The sequence below is a fragment of the Lepidochelys kempii genome, chromosome 8 (assembly GCF_965140265.1).
Source record: "Lepidochelys kempii isolate rLepKem1 chromosome 8, rLepKem1.hap2, whole genome shotgun sequence".
NCBI classification, from domain to species: Eukaryota; Metazoa; Chordata; order Testudines; family Cheloniidae; genus Lepidochelys; species Lepidochelys kempii.
In genome coordinates, this window is record NC_133263.1 from 70,043,483 (window position 1) to 70,063,702 (window position 20,220).

Below are 20,220 nucleotides of genomic sequence, written 5' to 3' on the forward strand. Positions count from 1 at the left end.
TGTTCACACCCTTCTGGTGTTCTGAGAATATTCTAGAGCATGACTGTAATAGCAGGAATGTTCATCAGACATTATTTGCAGCACACAAATTTTGAGTCCTGAGTATTTATAACCGATATTTAATTCTACAAATTTTGCTCATCCAGTCAGGCTAGGGTGACAAGATGTCCCAATTTTATAGGGACAGTCCTGATTTTTGGGTCTTTTTCTTATATAGGCTCCTATTACCCCCACCCCAACCCCACCCCCATCCCGATTTTTCACATTTGTTGTCTGGTCACCCTAAGTCAGGCAACACAAATGAACCAATTCAGAACAAAGTTTGAATTTCCCATATGGAATACTGACAATCAATTGTTTGTGGACTATCTACAGACCAAGAACAATTCCGTGACCAAGAATTATATCGTAAATAACTTCAAATAACAATACATTAGAGAAAATAATAATTGCTCATTGACAATCTGCAAATATAAGAGGTGGCAAAACATGTCAATTGATATTGAATATGCAATACTGTCTCGTCTTTAATGAATAGCTGTAATTCCCTCCTCCAAAATGTGCTGTGGGAGGTGTGGGTACAAAACACTTATGAAATACTAGAACTGTTTACTCTAGGTTACAGGAAAAAATACCACATTGAACATAAAGAGCACTGAGTTGAACATCTTTAAAAAGTTTTACTGGAGGTGCGGTATTAAAAGTTATCCACAGATAGAGCTGGTCAAGTTTTCAGGTTTTTGAAATGTCAGAGCGCTTGGGAGGAGAGGGCGAAAGAAAGTGCTTGTTTTTTGACAAATTTATACTGATCAAAATGTACTGAAAATTCAAATTTTTGCAAAAAATTGCCTGTATCTTTCAACCAGTTCTACATACTAACAGTCAAAATATTTATTCTGTCTCCCTACACATGCCCAAGAGCTACAGAATCCTTGCACTGGGAGCAATGGACAGCCTGTTTATAGGTCACATCAGACAGGGGTTCCCAAACTGTGGGCTGTGGTCCAAAGGTAGGCCATGATACGGTCCTGGGTGGTCCACCAGCACAACCAGGGGTGCTGGAATTAGGGTTGCTGCAGTCTTGAAGCAGTTTCCATCATATACATGGTTTACAGTTTTGTTCAATGGCTTTCGGCACCCCCACTATCGTGGTTGAAGTTGGACAGCTATTTTGTTTTTGTTTTTAAATCAGCAAATAACACGTTTTTAACAACTTTGTTAACATTGTGTTGCAATTTTATACAAAATTGTGTTTTCCCTGTCTAAACAGCACATTTTGCTCTCATCATTTTGTAGTTTTACTGAAAGTCTTCGGTTTCAAAGAACTTGAAGCATTTCTTTGAGTACATATTGCTAGGGATTTCTATCATTACAATTCTTTACATTAAAAAGAAAAGGAAACGTACATTGTTTATTTACAGTGAAGTTTATATATAATTAAAATTAATAATTTTCCTCAAGAAGTGTTAACAGTGGGCTGCAGTGCCTTTTGCAGTTACACAGATTGGCCTCAAGGAAAAAAGTTTAGGAACCCCTGACATAGGACACCGCATTCTCCATAGCAGCAGAGAAGGAGTTTGGGGTGGAAGGAGAGAGAGGAAGGGCGGGCAGGATCCCAGGCTCGGGAGTGTGCCGAGGGATGTGCTGGCCGCAGCTTCTTACAGCCCCCATTGGTCTAGAACAGCAAACCCCGGCCAATGGGAGCCACGATTAGCCGAACCTGCGGAGGCAGCAAGTAAACAAACCGGCCCAGCCCACCGGGGGGCTTACCCTGGCGGGCCATGTGCCAAAGGTTGTCAATCTCTGTTCTAGGCTTTATGAATTTTTCTCTTCCTTAGTGCATGTTTGCTAAGAAATTGAAAGAGGTGCCATTGGATATGTTCCAGGGGGTATCAGAGTCAGTTCAGTAGAGATCTGCATGTAGAAGTATTATCTTTATCAGTTGCCTTATCTTGTTTCCTGGCCCTTGGTTAGTTTTTGTTTAGGTGGAAGACTGCCCAGACTGGGTCACCAAAGAGTTTAGTGGTAATGGAGCTACCTCCAGGTACAACAGAAGACCTAAAGGGGGAGACAAGTTTCTCCTGGACACAGGAAGAGGTGGTAATGCATAGAACCCTCTTGAAGACTTTGAACATAAGTCCATTAAAAACAGATCCGTAGGAAGGATGGGGCAAAGTAGAAGCATCAGCCCAAGCTGGGGATTTTTATGTACTTACCTCACCAATTGGTGAGATGTTGCAGGAAGCAGGGGATTTGATTTCTGCGAGTTGTAGGAAACAGGCATACAACAAGTATTTGAGGTAAGTGTAGTCTTGTGGCTGAAGATCAGGACTAGGAGCCAAATCTGGGCTCTTTTCCTGGCTCTGCCACAGACTTCTTGGGTGGCTTGATTCAAGCCACAAACTTCCCTTTAGCTCGGTTTCCCCATCTGTGAAATGAGTGAAATTACATTTATGTAATTGGGGTGTTGTGAAGCAAAATTCATTGGTGTTTGTAAAGCAGTGACCTCCTATAAGAGAAGGTGCTACATAAGTGCCAGTTATTAGTTTGAATGCATTACAGATTAATCTATTCTACATAAATACATTATTATTTGTATTGCAGTAATGCCTAGAGGCACTAGCTGTATAAGCACTGCCCAGGCACTGCACAGACTTAACAAAGAGACGGTCCCTACCCTGCAGAGCTTATTTTCAAACCAAGGCTGAGGTTCACTAAGAAAAAAAAAAACCAAACAAATCCTGGGCTTTCACACAATCGTTAACTGACTTTGTACATTTAACCATCAAAAATAGACTGTGTCTGAGTTTTTTAAAAACAAATCTGTATCCAGAAAGGTATCAATCTCAGGCTATCCCTAAATCACATGACTCTCAGCTGTCTCATTTCCAAGGTGTGCGCCCATCACAAAAAAAGTCCTTCCTCCTTTCCACAGTTCCTCTTTTTGTGCATATGCCAAGTGCTAGCGTTAAGGCAACCCTAGAGGAATAGCATTTCAACTCCAGAAAGTTAACATAAGGATGATTATGTACCGTGCCCTTTTTATGACAGCTTGTTGAGAAATAGAAAAGAGAAGGGAGGGGGAACATTAGTTTCAGTTCCAAAAACTAAAGTACTGAGATGCAGAATGCTGGTAACCTAAAAAGTGTAACAAAACATTTCAGCCTGTTAAATAAAAAACTATAGTAAATGTATAGTTTCTTCATCTGCAGCAATCATCAAAAAATTAATCTCAATGAATAAGGCCCTCAGGGACCTTATGACAGCCATCCTCCCCTGGCATGGAGCTCTGTTCTCTCACTCTCACACACACACACCCCCTCTCCACCCATGACACCTATCTCTCTCCCCTTGAACTATGGGTTGGGATGGAGACTAGCGCAGGAGCTGTTTCGACTAGCTTTATGCCAATGGAGAGTTTCTGCACAAGGGGATTCCATTGATAAGCTACATCGGTAGTCTGTTCATTCTGCGCTGCTCTGACTGGAGAATCTGGCCCAATATATTTAACAAACTGTGATATTTTTCAAATAAATTATTTATCCTCCATTATTTGCTCATCTCATAGAGCTGGTGAATAATTTGGAAATATTTTAAAGAAAATTCTGATTTCTTTTACAAACATTAAAAAACAATTGTTTTCATCATATGCTCAACTCTACTCCTAAAAATTGTCCGTTTCTTCCTTGAAATGTCCCACAGTCTCTTCCATTCCTATAATGCCCTGTCTCCATCACAGCTATTCTCTATTCATTCGTTTCCCCTTCATGACTTTCCAGTTGTCTCATTCACCTCCAATAGTTCCTGTTGTCTCTTCAGTAGGCCTCAGTGAGATGTTTTTTTAGTTTCCTTTCTACCTCCTGAATAAGTAATAGCAATAGTATAATCCCAAGTACCCCTATCTTTTATTGTGCTGCTCAATAGCCTAAACAGAGGTAAAGGTACTTCTGCTATGAAAATTGCTATTTATGCTCTGCTTCTATGTATTTAGTGTGGGATTTTCAAAATCGATAGATATGTAAATAGTCAACTCACTTAATCAAAGGCATGACCCAAATCCTACTGAAGTTAATGGAAGCCTTTTGCAGGGACTTTAGGTCAGGCCACAAGTGAGTTCTGGTAACTTCCTCACCCACTGAAATCTCAGAAAGGAGACTGAAGTGAGAACAAAGCGGTTGTGCACTTCAGCAAGCGTTGCTCCTTGGTGTCAGGCAGTGCCCTGGAGGTGCAAAATTCCTTGCTGAATGGTTAGTGCAGGCAAATACACAGGTGTGTGATAACAAAGTGCTTTTTAATCTAACAAGTGCAAAGGTGGGGTTTAAAGGGAACAAAACAAGTGCAGTGATTCCAGAGGTGTATCTTTAAATAACATATCCAGAAGATTAATATGTGCTCAACTTTGACATTGTCACCTGATGACAGTTTCCCTACTGGTCCCCTGAGATTTGCAGGTGTGTACAGATACCTCTAGGAGATAAGTGGGTGAGCCTTATTTTTTCATCCTATGGTAGTAGTAGGTGCATTTATGAAGATGATTGGTTAGAAGACTGTTGCACTTCCACTGTATGAGGATGTGGTCTCCTCATCTCAAAAAAATATATATATTGGAATTGACTGGTGTGGAGAAAGTAAATAAGGAAGTGTAAATAAGGAAAGTAAATAAGCTGCGAACCAGCTGAGCGGCAAACAGCAGAGAGGCTCACAGAAGGAGTTTGCCTGGGATCTGTCTGAGAGGAGGTACACTAAGGGCTGCATTAGGAAAGCTGTGTTGGTGAGTATCTGAGTGTCTGTTGTGGGGTCAGTTTGACAGTTTGATCGTGTGCTTGATTGGTTGTTTGTTTGAAAAGTGTGAATGGGGAGTGCTTTGTTCCAGGTGAGCCTTGAGTGGGCCTGACTGTTATAAAAAGCGGTGAGCAGCATAGAGGCTAACAAAGGGAGTTTGCCTGGGAATTTGCCCGGGGAGAGCCCACCGAGGCTTACATCTTGCCGGCTTCTCTGAGTAGTTACTACAACTCCTGAGGAAGCTCGTAGAAGGAAGGTAATATGGATGGGGAGCGTTCAGCTGTTGTGAGCTGCACTGGATGTGCCATGTTTGTCTTTCTTCCACAGGACAGAAGCAACTACGTCTGTACAAGGTGCAAGCTGGTCTCCATATTGGAAGAGAAGGTTCAAGGTCTGGAGAAACAAGTATCAACCCTGCGTTGCGTAAGAGAAACTGAAGATTTCCTGGACAGACGTCAGGATATGCTTCTACAGGCACAATGTTCTGAAGATTCAGTACAGGCTGCGCAGCGGGGACAGGAGGAAGGTGAAGAAATTTGGCAGCATGTGACCTCTAGAAGAAGAAAGGGGAGCGTCCATGTACCAGCAGCACAGATACAGGTAACCAACTGTTTTCATGTTCTCTCCACAGGTACTAATGCAGAGAGTGGACTAGATGATAAATCTGAGGGAAGGGAACAGAAGGAGACTCCACCGATTGGAAGGCATGAGATTCACTGTCCTAGGGATGGGGGTTCCACGACCACCGCTCCGAAGAGGAGGAGGCGGGTGGTGGTGGTCAGGGACTCTCTTCTTAGGGGGACTGAATCATCTATCTGCTGCCTCGACCGGGAAAACCAAGAAGTTTGCTGCTTGCCAGGAGTTAGGATTCACGATGTGACGGAGAGACTGCCGAGACTCATCAAGCCCTCGGATTGCTACCCCTTCCTGCTTCTCCCGTGGGCACCAATGATACTGCCAAGAATGACCTTGAGCAGATCACTGTGGACTATGTGGCTCTGGGATGAAGGATAAAGGAGTTTGAGGTGCAAGTGGTGTTTTCGTCCATCCTCCCCATAGAAGGAAAAGGCCTGGGTAGAGACCGTCAAATTGTGGAAGTCAACGAATGGCTACACAGGTGGTGTCGGAGGGAAGGCTTTGGATTCTTTGACCATGGGAAGGTGTTCCAAGAAGGAAGAGTGCTAGGCAGAGATGGTCTCCACCTAACGAAGAGAGGGAAGAGCATCTTCGGAAGCAGGCTGGCTAACCTAGTGAGGAGGGCTTTAAACTAGGTTCACCGGGGGGAAGGAGACCAAAGGCCTGAGGTAAGTGGGGATGTGGGATACTGGGAGGAAGTATGAGCAGGAGAACGCAAAAGGGAAGGGCTCCTGCCTCATACTAAGAAAGCAGGACAAACAGCAAGTTATCTCAAGTGCCTATTCACAAATGCAAGAAGCCTGGGAAACAAGCAGGGAGAACTGGAAGTCCTGGCACAGTCAAGAAATTATGATGTGATTGGAATAACAGAGACTTGGTGGGATAACTCACATTGAGTATTGTCATGGATGGATATAAACTGTTCAGGAAGGACAGGCAGGGCAGAAAAGGTGGGGGAGTTGCACTGTATGTAAGAGAGCAGTATGACTGCTCAGAGCTCCGGTATGAAACTGCAGAAAAGCCTGAGTGTCTCTGGATTAAGTTTAGAAGCGTGAGCAACAAGGGTGATGTCGTGGTGGGAGTATGCTATAGACCACCGGATCAGGGGGATGAGGTGGACGAGGCTTTCTTCCGACAACTAACGGAAGTTACTAGATCACAGGCCCTGGTTCTCATGGGAGACTTCAATCACCCTGATATCAGCTGGGAGAGCAATACAGTGGTGCACAGACAATCCAGGAAGTTTTTGGAAAGTGTAAGGGACAATTTCCTGGTGCAAGTGCTGGAGGAACCAACTAGGGGCAGAGCTCTTTTTGACCTGCTGCTTACAAACCGGGAAGAATTAAATGGGGAAGCAAAAGTGGATGGGAACCTCGGAGGCAGTGATCATGAGATGGTTGAGTTAAGGATCCTAACTCAGGGAAGAAAGGAGAGCAGCAGAATACAGACCCTGGACTTCAGAAAGCAGACTTTGATGACCTCATGGATCTGATGGGCAGGATCCCCGGGAGAATAACATGAGGGGGAAAGGAGTCCAGGAGAGCTGGCTGTATTTTAAAGAACCTTATTGAGGTTACAGAGACAAACCATCCCGATGTGTAGAAAGAATAGTAAATATGGCAGGCAACCAGCTTGGCTTAACAGTGAAATCCTTACTGATCTTAAACACAAAAAAGAAGCTTACAAGAAGTGGAAGATTGGACAAATGACCTGGGAAGAGTATAAAAATATTGCTCGGGCATGCAGGAGTGAAATCAGGAAGGCCAAATCACACCTGGAGTTGCAGCTAGCAAGAGATGTTAAGAGTAACAACAAGGGTTTCTTCAGGTATGTTAGCAACAAGAAGAAAGTCAAGGAAAGTGTGGGCCCCTTACTGAATGAGGGAGGCAACCTAGTGACAGAGGATGTGGAAAAAGCTAATGTACTCAATGCTTCTTTTGCCTCTGTCTTCACGAACAAGGTCAGCTCCCAGACTGCTGCACTGGGCAGCACAGCATGGGGAGGAGGTGACCAGCCCTCTGTGAAGAAAGAAGTGGTTTGGGACTATTTAGAAAAGCTGGATGAGCATAAGTCCATGGGGCCAGATGCGCTGCATCCGAGAGTGCTAAAGGAGTTGGCGGATGTGATTGCAGAGCCATTGGCCATTATCTTTGAAAACTCATGGGGATTGGGGTAGGTCCCGGATGACTGGAAAAAGGCTAATGTAGTGCCCATCTTTAAAAAAGGGAAGAAGGAGAATCCTGGGAACTACAGGCCAGTCAGCCTCACCGCAGTCCCTGGAAAAATCATGGAGCAGGTCCTCAAGGAATCAATTCTGAAGCACTTAGAGGAGAGGAAAGTGATCAGGAACAGTCAGCATGGATTCACCAAAGGCAAGTCATGCTTGACTAATCTAATTGCCTTCTATGATGAGATAACTGGCTCTGTGGATGAGGGGAAAGCAGTGGACGTGTTGTTCCTTGACTTTAGCAAAGCTTTTGACACGGTCTCCCACAGTATTCTTGCCAGCAAGTTAAAGAAGTATGGGCTGGATGAATGGATGATAAGGTGGATAGAAAACTGGCTAGATTGTCGGGCTCACCAGGTAGCGATCAATGGCTCCATGTCTAGCTGGCAGCCGGTATCAAGTGGAGTGCCCCAAGGGTCGGTTCTGGGGCCGGTTTTGTTCAATATCTTCATTAATGATCTGGAGGATGGTGTGGATTGCACCCTCAGCAAGTTTGCAGATGACACTAAACTGGGAGGAGAGGTAGATATGTTGGAGGGTAGGGATAGGATACAGAGGGCCCTAGACATATTGGAGGATTGGGCCAAAACAAATCTGATGAGGTTCAAAAAGGACAAGTGCAGAGACCTGCACTTAGGACGGAAAAATCCCATGCACTGCTACAGACTAGGGACCGAATGGCTAGGCAGCAGTTTTGAAGAAAGGACCTAGGGGTTACAGTGGATGAGAAGCTGGATATGAGTCAACAGTGTGCCCTTGTTGCCAAGATGGCCAATGGCATTTTGGGATGTATAAGTAGGGGCATTGCCAGCAGATCGAGGGACGTGATCGTTTCCCTCTATTCGACATTGGTGAGGCCTCATCTGGAGTACTGTGTCCAGTTTTGGGCCCCACACTACAAGAAGGATGTGGAAAAATTGGAAAACATCCAGCGGAGGGCAACAAAAATGATTAGGGGACTGGAACAAATGAGTTATGAGGAGAAGCTGAGGGAACTGGCATTGTTTAGTCTGCGGAAGAGAAGAATGAGGGGGGATTTGATAGCTGCTTTCAACTACCTGAAAGGGGATTCCAAAGAGGATGGATCTAGACCGTTCTCAGTGGTAGCAGATGACAGAACGAGGAGTAATGGTCTCAAGTTGCAGTGGGGGAGGTTTAGGTTGGATATTAGGAAAAACTTTTTCACTAGGAGGGTGGTGAAACACTGGAATGTGTTACCTAAGGAGGTGGTGGAATTTCCTTCTTTAGATATTTTTAAGGTCAGGCTTGACAAAGCCCTGGCTAGGATGATTAAGTTGGGGATTGGTCCTGCTTTGAGCAGGGGGTTGGACTAAATAACCTCCTGAGGTCCCTTCCAACCCTGATATTCTGTGATTCTATGATTAAGTGTTGTTTACTACTCATAACACAAGAACTAGGGGTCACCAAATGAAAATAATAGGCAGCAGGTTTAAAACAAACAAAAGGAAATATTTCTTCACACAATTCACAGTCAACGTGTGGAACTCTTTGCCAGAGGATGTTGTGAAGGCCAAGACTATAAAAGGGTTAAAAAAAGAATTAGATAAATTCATGGAGGATAGGTCCGTCAATAGCTATTAGCCAGGATGGGCAGGGATTGTGTCCCTAGCCTCAATTTTGCTCGAAGCTGGGAATGGGCAACAGGGGATGGATCACTTGATGATTACCTGTTATGGTCATTCCTTCTGAAGCACCTGGCATTGCCCACTGTCAGAAGACAGGATACTGGGCTAGATGGATCTTTGGTCTGACCCAGCATGGTCATTCGTATGCATTGGGTACATAGAAGCTGGTGGCAGTGGAGATCTTGAGATGCCACCACTCACCCATGAGGAGGACTCACCAGATTCCTCACAAGTGGTAGGTCATGGCGGGCAGATCTGGACATGTAGGTGAGCAACTGATTGTCACACCTAAAGAAGTCTGTGCCCTTTCAGACTCCCTCAGAGAACCAGCTATCCTAGTCATGGCCTCTGCACTGACTCCCTGCACAAACATCTTCACCTATTCTCCCAGCCCAGTGGGAACAGAACAACCCAGCACCTGATATGGTAGGGGAGTTCATGCTGTGTTAGAATGGGTGGAATGGTTGCACATAGCAGCTTGGACTTCTCACCTGGGGGATGGTTCAGGTCTTTGCAGATGGCCCCAGATTGTACTTAACCATTCTGGCTTCCTGATAAATGACACTTTGTTTTACCATTGAACCTTATGGGTCAAACCTGCAGCTTGCAAGGAACTTTTGCAACTGTATTTGTAACATTTTTCAATAAAACAGGTTTTAATTGCTAAATATGACTCAGAGAACATTTTCCCTCTCCCCAAAAATACCAGGTTTGTTCTGCAAATCTGTAATACTGATGCTGAGTTCTTGGAGGTGTTCATCAATCTGACTGTCAAATAACATAATATTTTTAATGTATATCTAGCTTTCATCTCTGCAGGCAAAAGTAGCTTTTTTGTCCTCCCAAATATAGAAGTGATTGCACTAAATATCCAAATGGAGCAATGTAATAGCTCGTTCACAGCCATTGTCATAAGCCAGCTGCAAAAAGCTAGTACTAGGAATGGAATTCACAACCTTTGGCTCAAAAAAAAAATTTTAGTTGTACACCTGCTGAGCTAAATGAATAGCTCAGCTAATTCAGCAACTGTTGGTCTATGCAGTAGCAACTAGTAGTAAACACACCCACAGTCTAGTATATCATACTCCTGGAAGATGAAGTCATTTGCTTTCTTATTAGGCCTGTATATATGTTAATATATGGTGTGACTGGTTGAGTCCAGAAACCCCCTTGGGACTGCCACCTGATGTGCTGAGACTGCCTCTGAGTTTTCCCTGGCAGCTTGGGACTTCAGTACCCTGTCTTGTTGAGCCAGACATGCTAGCCTGCTATAAACACAGACCCAGGTCTGAACCACGTCTCCCAAAAGCTGCAGACTTAACTGAAAACAGCTTGAGAAGTGCTCCTGTCTCCAGCACCCAGATGCTCAGTTCCCAATGGAGTCCAAACCCCAAATAAATCCGTTTTATTCTGTATAAAGCTTATACAGGGTAAACTCATAAATTGTCTGCCCTCTATAACACTGATAGAGAGATATGCACAGCTGTTTCCTCCCCCGGAAATTAATTACTTGCTCTGGGTTAATTAATAAGCAAAAAGTGATTTTATTAAATATAAAAGGTAGGATTTAAGTGGTTCCAAGTAATAAACAGACAGAACAAAGTACATTCCCAAGCAAAATAAAACAAAAACACTCTAGTCTAAGCCTAATACAGTAAGAAACTGATTGCAGATAAAGTCTCACCCTCAGAGATGTTCCAATAAGTTTCTTTCACAGACTAGACTCCTTTCTAGTCTGGGACTAATCCTTTCCCCGGTACAGTCCTTGTTACAGCTCAGGTGGTAGCTAAGGGATTTCTCATGACTGCAACCCCCTTTGTTCTGTTCCACCCCGTTTTATAGCTTTGGCACAAGGCAGGAATCTTTTGTCTCTTTGGGTTCCCACCCCTCCTTCTAAATGGAAAATCACCAGGTTTAAGACGGATTCCAGTTCAGGTGACATGATTACGTTACTGTAAGATTTCATTACGCACTTGCCAGCACACATGCATACAGGAAGACTTACAAGTAAACAGAGCCATTTACAACCAATTGTCCTGGTTAATGGGAGCCATCAAGATTCCAAGCCACCATTAATGGCCCACACTTTGTATAATTACAATAGGATATCAGAGTTATATTTCATATTTCTAGTTTCAGATACAAGAATGATACATTTATTCAAATTGGATGACCATACTCAGTAGATTATAAGTTTTGTAATGATACCTTACAAGAGACCTTTTGCATGAAGCATATTCCAGTTACATTATATTCACACTCATTAGCATATTTCATAAAATCATATGGAGTGCAATGTCACATAAGGTCAGGCTTTCTCATATACTTTCAAACACAAAAAGAAGCTTGCTAAAATGAGAGTTTTTTGCCTCCAAAAATTTAGTTTGAAAGTATCAGATTTTTCATGAATCAGGCAAAACTGATTTCTTTAGAGCCAGGCAATTTAAAAAAAAAATGAATTCATTCAAAAATATCATGAAATTCACTAAATAGAACACCTTCATTACCCTGATCTCCCTGCAGTGTGAAGTTCAGCCTTCCAAGATGGAGGATGACCTTATATCTTCTTGCTCCTGCTGCCACTAGACATCACAAAACACATCTGGAGACCCATTTTCCGCAAGCAGTGATCACAGGTACACATACTCAGAGCAGCCCCAATGTTAAATCTTTCTTTCTCCTCCTCATCTTCATGTACCCTGCACACATTCAGCAGAGGAGCTGAAATTCCTGAATCATGGCTCAGGAAAATCACTACACAATGAAAAGGACCACAAAGTAAGCATATGCAGTAAAATAGCATATAGTATTCCTTCCTTTCCTAAAAAATATTCTCTTTCTTCAATACCTTAGGATGTTTGGAAGGAAAGGTCCTGGCTGTTCTGTCAACTTGCATCACACTTCCAGGTTCTGCCCGAGATTTTTCAAACCCACATAAGGGATTTGGACATCCACTTTCCATTCACTCTAATTACCCACCCTCTGCCCTTATATGTCTTTTTCAGCAGGAATGTGATTTAAAACAACCAAAGTAAACCCTTACAGTAAGGGGTTTATTATGGAAGTGCTGGCAGAACCATAACTGTAATAGCATTGTGACGCATGCATATTATATATGATCAGACATCACCAATGGAAAAAGAAATGTTATTTGAGCTAGTGCTCAATGTCCATTTTTTTTTCTTTTTGCAGAATGAATAAAGGAAGGAAATCCAGCATTCACTAGAATGTGGCAGAGTTTTGTATATTTCTTAACTGACTGAGCCAGTTGTAAATGAGCTACTGTACATGCCAGAAATGATACCTTTTGCTCATTGCCCTTGCTTTGACTATTTTTAATTCTCTTTCTTTTCAGAAGACAAGTTGCAGAATTGACTGCAACGAAACCACATTTGAAATGCAGCACAGGGGACCACTAGGACACCAAAAAATGGGTAGGGTGTGCCTTTAAAATTCACTTTGTGCAAAAACTAAACTTCTTAAGAGCTATCTTTTGAAGAAGCTAGTATTACAAAAAATTAGGCAAATTATGCATACATTTGTTTCTTCTGCCCTTGGAGATTATAAACAAGGCAGCTCATTTTTGCAGAGTGTTTGCTGTCAAGAAGCAATGAAGTGCAAATAGAAGCCGATTGAATTTAGAAATTTGTTTACCCAGGAAGACAACAGCTGGAGAAAAAGAGTATTTTAATAATTAGCCAGTCACATTAGCTAAGGGACATATTGGTATATGATATAGCATTATAATAAGGACGCTGCTGCTTTGGGATTATAAATAGTTAGTAATTAACCTCCTTCAAGATCAAGAAATTTGTCTCAGTGGATCTAAGGATTACTGGGGAGCTACACATAATCCAGAATATCATTCTTTGCTTCTTTTCCCAAACCCTCAGGCAGCTCTCTTCTTCCTGTAGAGACATTACAGTTCTTAGAGTAGCAGCCATGTTAGTCTGTATCCGCAAAAAGAAAAGGAGTACTTGTGGCACCTTAGAGACTAAAATTTATTTGAGCATAAGCTTTCGTGAGCTACAGCTCACTTCATCGGATGCATTCAGTGGAAAATACAGTGGGGAGATTTATATACACAGAGAACATGAAACAATGGGTGTTACCATACACACTGTAACAAAAGTGATCAGGTAAGTGAGCTATTACCAGCAGGAGAGCGGGGGGCTGGGGGGAGCCCTTTGTAGTGATAATCAAGGTGGGCCATTTCCAGCAGCTGACAAGAACGTCTGAGGAACAGTGTGTGTGGGGGGGGGGGAGGAATAAACATGGGGAAATAGTTTTACTTTGTGTAATGACCCATCCACTCCCAGTCTTTATTCAAGCCTAAATTAATTGTATCCAGTTTGTAAATTAATTCCAATTCAGCAGTCTCTCGTTGGAGTCTGTTTTTGAAGTTTTTATCTCAATACTGATATCTGGAAACCTTTCTGACACATTCACTGATCCATTCTTTCTTGAAAACAAAAGCTTCATAAAGCAGAAATAAATTTTATATTGATTACATATCAGGTATCTGGAGAAATTATAACTCAGGTAATCATGCATTCATGTATCTGGTTTGTGCTTCTGAATTATCTAAGGGTGAATTCTTAATTGTGGGTAAATCTTTGAGTCAATTATATGCAATTCCTGCCAAATGTAAACAATGGTGAATTTTTAATGGGTGTGGTACAGCCTAATTATCTGCTCCCTGTTGGTACATACAGGGAGCAGGAAAAGGCACATTCTTCATTAAAAATTTTTCCCACAAAGCACCTAATCCAATGGATTAGATCCTTGATGTCACTGGGCTTTTCATCAAACCTTACCTGATCCAAAATTTACGTGCAGAACGCAAGGCTAGAGTCTTTTTCTTTTCTGACAACTAGAACGTCATTTTAGTGTCAAAGTTCTATTGTGCTTGGATCTGTAGAATAGTGGTTTAATAGACATCCTTTTAGTTGAGTGAATTTGCTTGATATGAAAAATCAGAATTCCAGATGGGTCAAAATTTTGGAACATATAACATAGGGCAAGGAGCTATAATATGAAAAACAGGACTAACGGAAGTTTTTTCTTTATCCTTCATATGCATATATAATGTATTGGTTTAGTTTGTCTGAGTGACGTTGATCTCTAATGACTGGCAATAGAGAAGGACTGATTGCTGCTTGGTGCTTTCCTTTAGTTCAAGATATACAAGCCTGTGTTTCTGGAGATGAAGGAGCAGAGTTCTAGGCTCAGTTCCTCATTTGTTCGTGTGAGAGAGAGATTTACCTAATGGTATCCGGTTCCAACACAACTCACTAATGTGATGCCAAAGTCACTACTACAGTAGTTTGGGTCTTGCTTAGTTCAGTATTGACATAATAGTACTAGACCAAATATGTCAGCTAGCTGTTCAACTGTCCTGGAATCCTGAGAGTTTCCCAGTCTCAAAAGTGTGGCAAGACACAGCTGCACTCAATAGCACAAAAGCGGCAATAGGGTAATTTCAATGCCTGGGACTTTTCCCAACAAAAATCCTCATCTTCCCCCCTTTCCTCCCTTCCCCGCCTTATAGAACACTTGTCCATTTTGTTTTCTTCCAATTTATGTTTAAAATATTATTTCAATTAACATACTTTCTGCTGCTGATACTGCATCTTCAAAATGAAGTTTTACAACACTTCTGTTTTATTCCAAGGTAACTGAAACCTCAAAAACACTAGCCAGAAGCTCTGATACACAAGCAAGAGAAATGTAATTTATCTCTGAGCAGCATGCATTTCTCTCTTGCCAACATTGCAGCTGTTGATTTTGGCAAAAAAGGTCTGTTTATAGAAGAGAAGCCAAAAAAAGTACAATTCTGCCAGTTGAGGGCAATTTTGTATAATCCACAATGTCAGGGCAATACCATTACACTATTTCCCTTCTTGATTGTGCTTTGCAATGTTGAATCAAGCAAACAACGAGTGATGAACAGCAAAACAAAAATCTTTAAATGACTAATAATTTTCCTGCAATGGACTGTGACTTTTCTCAAGCGTCATAAACTAAACAAGGCTGTACTGGATTAATACTTACTTGGGAGACTACCAAGAAAAACTTGGGCTGCTTCAGGAAGTAATGTTGGTGATGCAGTAGATGGTACTGTTTCCTCCCTCAGTACTGGATCAGTGTGCTGGGGGATGCTGCTCTGTTGGCAGCAACTCTTTATGTGCATCTAATCACTTGTCCTAAAAGATCCCATGGATATTTTTCATTAAAATAGAAGAGTTAGAATTTGCCTGGCACACTGGTGCTACTTGGGTCTGACTGGCATCTGTTTTGGGGTTTTTTTCACCCCCAATTTAATTTAAATTTAAAAAATTGACACACACATCCCCAACACTTCCCACTGCTCATATCCGCGGTACCTATAAGTAATTGCTAAATCACTATGCGTTGTCACTATGCGTTGTTCCTTGCGGAGGTTTTATGTGACATTTGTGATTTGTTTAAACCAAGTACAGTAAAAGTTTAAATTGCCTCTACCTTATTCTTCATGAAGCACTGAAGCTAAATGCTTATCTGTTACATACCCTTTCTTTTAGCCAGTGTGGTCTAAAATCTTCATTGGTGAGACTTACAAAAGGCAGGCTGGGAGATCAACTTTCTCTTGTTGATACCAAATCAATGCCATTTAACCAAAAACCTTGAGGGTTATCGTTGGTAGGGGTGTGTTGGGTTTGTTTGTTTGTTTGGAAGTTTGTTGTTTTTGTTGTTGTTGTTTTGTTTTAAGGGCCAGATTATTGTTCACAGCTAGTATATTTTGCAGGTACAGTTAATCAGGCTGGTGGAAAAACTCGGGGAACACGTCTAAACAATTTCTGCAAATATTCAGTCGAAGTCTGGAATTTGCATCCACTTTTTTTGTGTTCATTTTCAGCAAATATCTTATTTTAACATGAGTTGACTTGGAGGAGGACTCTGACAATGAATTGTAAGAAAAGATTAGAAAATATCTGTGAAAAATGAATTTTGAATTTGTAAATGAGAGAATCTTCACTGGAACTCTAGTGCTAAGAGGCAACCAACTAATCTGAAATCTGAAGCAATACCATGTAGACTGTGAGTTCAATCAAAAGTAGCTAGACCAGCTCAAATTTTATAAATTGGATGCTCTCTAGGAACTGCTTGTGAAATTCTAAATTTTAAACTGCTTGTGGACAATTCACAAAATGAAGAAGGCTAAACTTATAAAGTAGATTATTCCCCACAAATTATTCAGAGTCCTAGTTAGTATCCGATATTTCATTTCCTATGCAAATCCTATAAATCCTTCATTAATCATGTGAATGTCAGCAGAATTACAACTGCCTGATATCCTTTGAGAACTTTCCATCAGAACTGAAATTTCAAATTATTTTTACAGGAAATTTCAAGAGTTGGAAAAACTCCATTCAATAACACTTGTCAAGACACCTAAGCTTTCCATATGGTTTCCAGGATTTCTTGTCCTGTGAAATCAACTGTTGAAATGGTCAGTTTGACAAGAGGCCATTTTGAAGCAATAGTTCAGTCTTTGTGTGTGATGTGAGCTAGTGTTCATTGCTAGAGATTTCTTCGGTGAGAGGTGGGAGGCATGCATTAACAGTCAAACTTCTAAGAAGAGATGTTGCACTCTAACAACTTCATTCTGCAGACAATTGTGTGAGAGTTCCAGTTAGCAGAGTTAAGGTCAGTGAAGACAGGTTACTGACATCCACTTGCAGAATCAGCATCTAAAGCAAAGAGAAAAACAACCTCTTCATAGTTGAACACTTTTTCTTTATTTAGCATGTCTTAGGATAGTGCCGAAGGTCCCACCCTCATGGGGCCTTATTTTGCTAAGGGCTATACAAACACCAAGTAGTACTTGGTCTCTGCCCCAAGGCGCTTACAGTCTAAATAGACAAGACAGACACAGAGGTGGGGGAAGGACTAGAACACGCAAGCAGAGTGAATCATGTGATGGAACTCACATTATGTTTGCCCCCACCATTTTTTATTTATTTTACTATGGTTTTAGTTAGGAGGGAATAAGCTAAATGGGAAGGGGAGAAGGTAAGAGAGGCAGGTGTGGAATGAATCTGAGGTGAAGAGACTGAGGGGTGGGTAGGGAAGTGGGAGCAGGAGACTTGCAGTCAACAGCCCACCAGCAGAGGGTAGCAAAAGACCTTTCAGAATTGTAGAAAGTACTCTCAATGTCCAGAGGTCCCTGCTTTAGTTGCTTTTGCCCCTACCAACTGAAGTCTCTGGCTGGCTCCTCTCTGCAGTTGTCTCCCAGGCCCACACAGTGGGGAGGGGGAGGCACCACTTGGTCATAGTGCCCTCAGGGGAGTGTGGTCTGCCTGTAAAGTTCTGGGTTAACAGTGGAAAGGGGTGGCCCTGGCTGGGTCCTGTTTTATCTCCTCCCCACAATGCAGTAGTCCCTGCTTTGGCTGTTTCTGCACCTACTAGATACCTCTTTATGTCTGCATATCAATTCTAATATGTAGAGTTGAATAGGATGCATGAAAATGGATGGATTGGTGGTAGATGGATGGTTGGGGGTGAATTATTTTGTTAAATGTGTTCTAAACTGATTTTTCTGAAGGGCAGTATTTTGCCAGCTAGAACTAGTTAAATTATTCATTGTGAATAGTAATCCGTGTGAATTTAGTCCTTTTTATCCTCATCATATTTTGTCTGCAAAATGACTACAATTTTCTGCTAACATGTTCATTATCAGCAAGTATTTGCCAAATATTTTGTCAACAAATTTTGACTCTTGGGATGTCTGTGAAATCTGCACTTCAGTACTGTATTCATTTGTTTCTGGTATGACTAATCAATTAAATTACATAACATTTCATTTGCACTCTGGTTGGATGACAGACATGTTAAGGAAGGAACAGCAAATTATGAACACTGAGTAGCAAATAATGCACTTCCAGTAATAAAAAAAAAGAAGAAAAGAAACTATTAATGAAAGTAGCATGGAAGAAGCATCCTAATGTGTTTGCATTTCATCATTGTCCTACTTTAGGCTCAGTTGGGATCCTAATTCCCCTGTTTGCCTGCCTCCTCACTTCCACTGACGTGTGGGTGGACTTGAGGCCAGGTTTTGAAAGGTATTTAGATGCCTAAAGATGTAGATGGGCACCTAATGGGATTTTCAAAGAAGCCCGATCTGCCCAACTCCCTTTGATTAGGCACCCAGTGGGGATTTTCAAAAGTATTTAGCTGCACCTTTAGGTGCCTAAATACCTTTGGAAAATCTGGCCTTTGGTGCTTACTCTTCACTCTAGTGCTCTTTTTCTTTCTTTAAAAGTATTTATTGCTGTATTAAGAGCATTAGGAGAACTTTCAGAGTAGCAGCCGTGTTAGTCTGTATTCGCAAAAGGAAAAGGAGTACTTGTGGCACCTTAGAGACTAACAAATTTATTTGAGCAAAAGCTTTCATGAGCTACAGCTCACTTCATCGGATGCAGTGAGCTGTAGCTCACAAAAGCTTATGCTCAAATAAATTTGTTAGTCTCTAAGGTGCCACAACTACTCCTTTTCTTTTTATTAGGAGAACTGTAAACCAAACTCTATAAAGCCTTATTCTTGTCTAATATTTGACCCAGCATTATGCAAAACAAAATATCTCCTTTTGGGGCAAGAAATATTGCCAAACTAGGTAAATAATTATGTGTCAGACATAGGGATTGAACCTGCTACTAACTGACTACTAATATGGATAAACAGTTTTTCATCCTTGTCATAAATATAAAGGGAAGGGTAAACCCCTTTAAAATCCCTCCTGGCCAGAGCAAAATCCTCTCACCTGTAAAGGGTTAAGAAGCTAAAGGTAACCTCGCTGGCACCTGACCAAAATGACCAATGAGGAGACAAGACACTTTCAAAAGCTGGGAGGAGGGAGAGAAACAAAGGGTCTGTGTCTGTTGGTATGCTGCTTTTGCTGGGGATAGACCAGGAATGGAGTCTTAGAACTTTAGTAAGTAATCTAGCTAGGTATGTGTTAGATTATGATTTCTTTAAATGGCTGAGAAAAGAATTGTGCTGAATAGAATGACTATTTCTGTCTGTGTGTCTTTTTTGTAACTTAAAGGTTTTGCCTAGAGGGATTCTCTATGTTTTGAATCTAATTACCCTGTAAGGTATCTACCATCCTGATTTTACAGGGGTGATTCCTTTACCTCTATTTACTTCTATTTCTATTAAAAGTCTTCTTGTAAGAAAACTGAATGCTTTTTCATTGTTCTCAGATCCAAGGGTTTGGGTCTGTGGTCACCTATGCAAATTGGTGAGGATTTTTACCAAACCTTTCCCAGGAAATGGGGTGCAAGGGTTGGGAGGATTTGGGGGGGAAGGACGTGTCCAAACTACGTTTCCCAGTAAACCCAGTTAGAGTTTGGTGGTGGCAGTGGATATTCCAAGGACAAAGGATAAAATTAATTTGTACCTTGGGGAAGTTTTAACCTAAGCTGGTAAAAGTAAGCTTAGGAGGTTTTCATGCAGGTCCCCACATCTGTACCCTAGAGTTCAGAGTGGGGGAGGAACCTTGACAATCCTCAACTGATTTGTTACTAAGACTGCCATTGTCTTCAGTGTGGCCAGGATTTCAAGCTGAATATTCAGAGAAGGAAGATATATTTTCTCCTATAATGTAAAAATCACTCAACTGCAAACAAAAAGCTAAACTATAAGTTCTTTAGCTATATAGTACATCTTTGAATATTCAGCAAATTACATACTTGGCTGGAAAATCAATTTTAATCTCTGTTTGATTAAAATAAATTTCACTAAACCTACAGTACATGTTCTCTAATAAGATAATAGTATACTTTTTCATCCAGGTATCTGATATGCATATTTTGCCAATGATATGAGGAGTGGAGTAAGAGGTATATTTTAAACAATTGTTTGATAGCAAGCGAGATGCATCTAATT

The 20,220-nt window shown here is 41.5% G+C and overlaps 1 protein-coding gene across 1 annotated transcript in view; it reads left to right on the plus strand.

The window, feature by feature from the left end:
* Positions 1-2,028: 2,028 nt before the first annotated feature.
* The window catches only part of LOC140916621 (uncharacterized), a 37,261-nt gene continuing 19,069 nt past the window's right edge, over positions 2,029-20,220 (plus strand). Inside the window, exons 1-3 of the mRNA XM_073358294.1 lie at positions 2,029-2,100; positions 5,110-5,382; positions 12,647-12,725. Of these exons, the coding sequence (XP_073214395.1) occupies positions 2,029-2,100; positions 5,110-5,382; positions 12,647-12,725 (424 nt within the window). The remainder of the gene's footprint in view (positions 2,101-5,109; positions 5,383-12,646; positions 12,726-20,220) is intronic.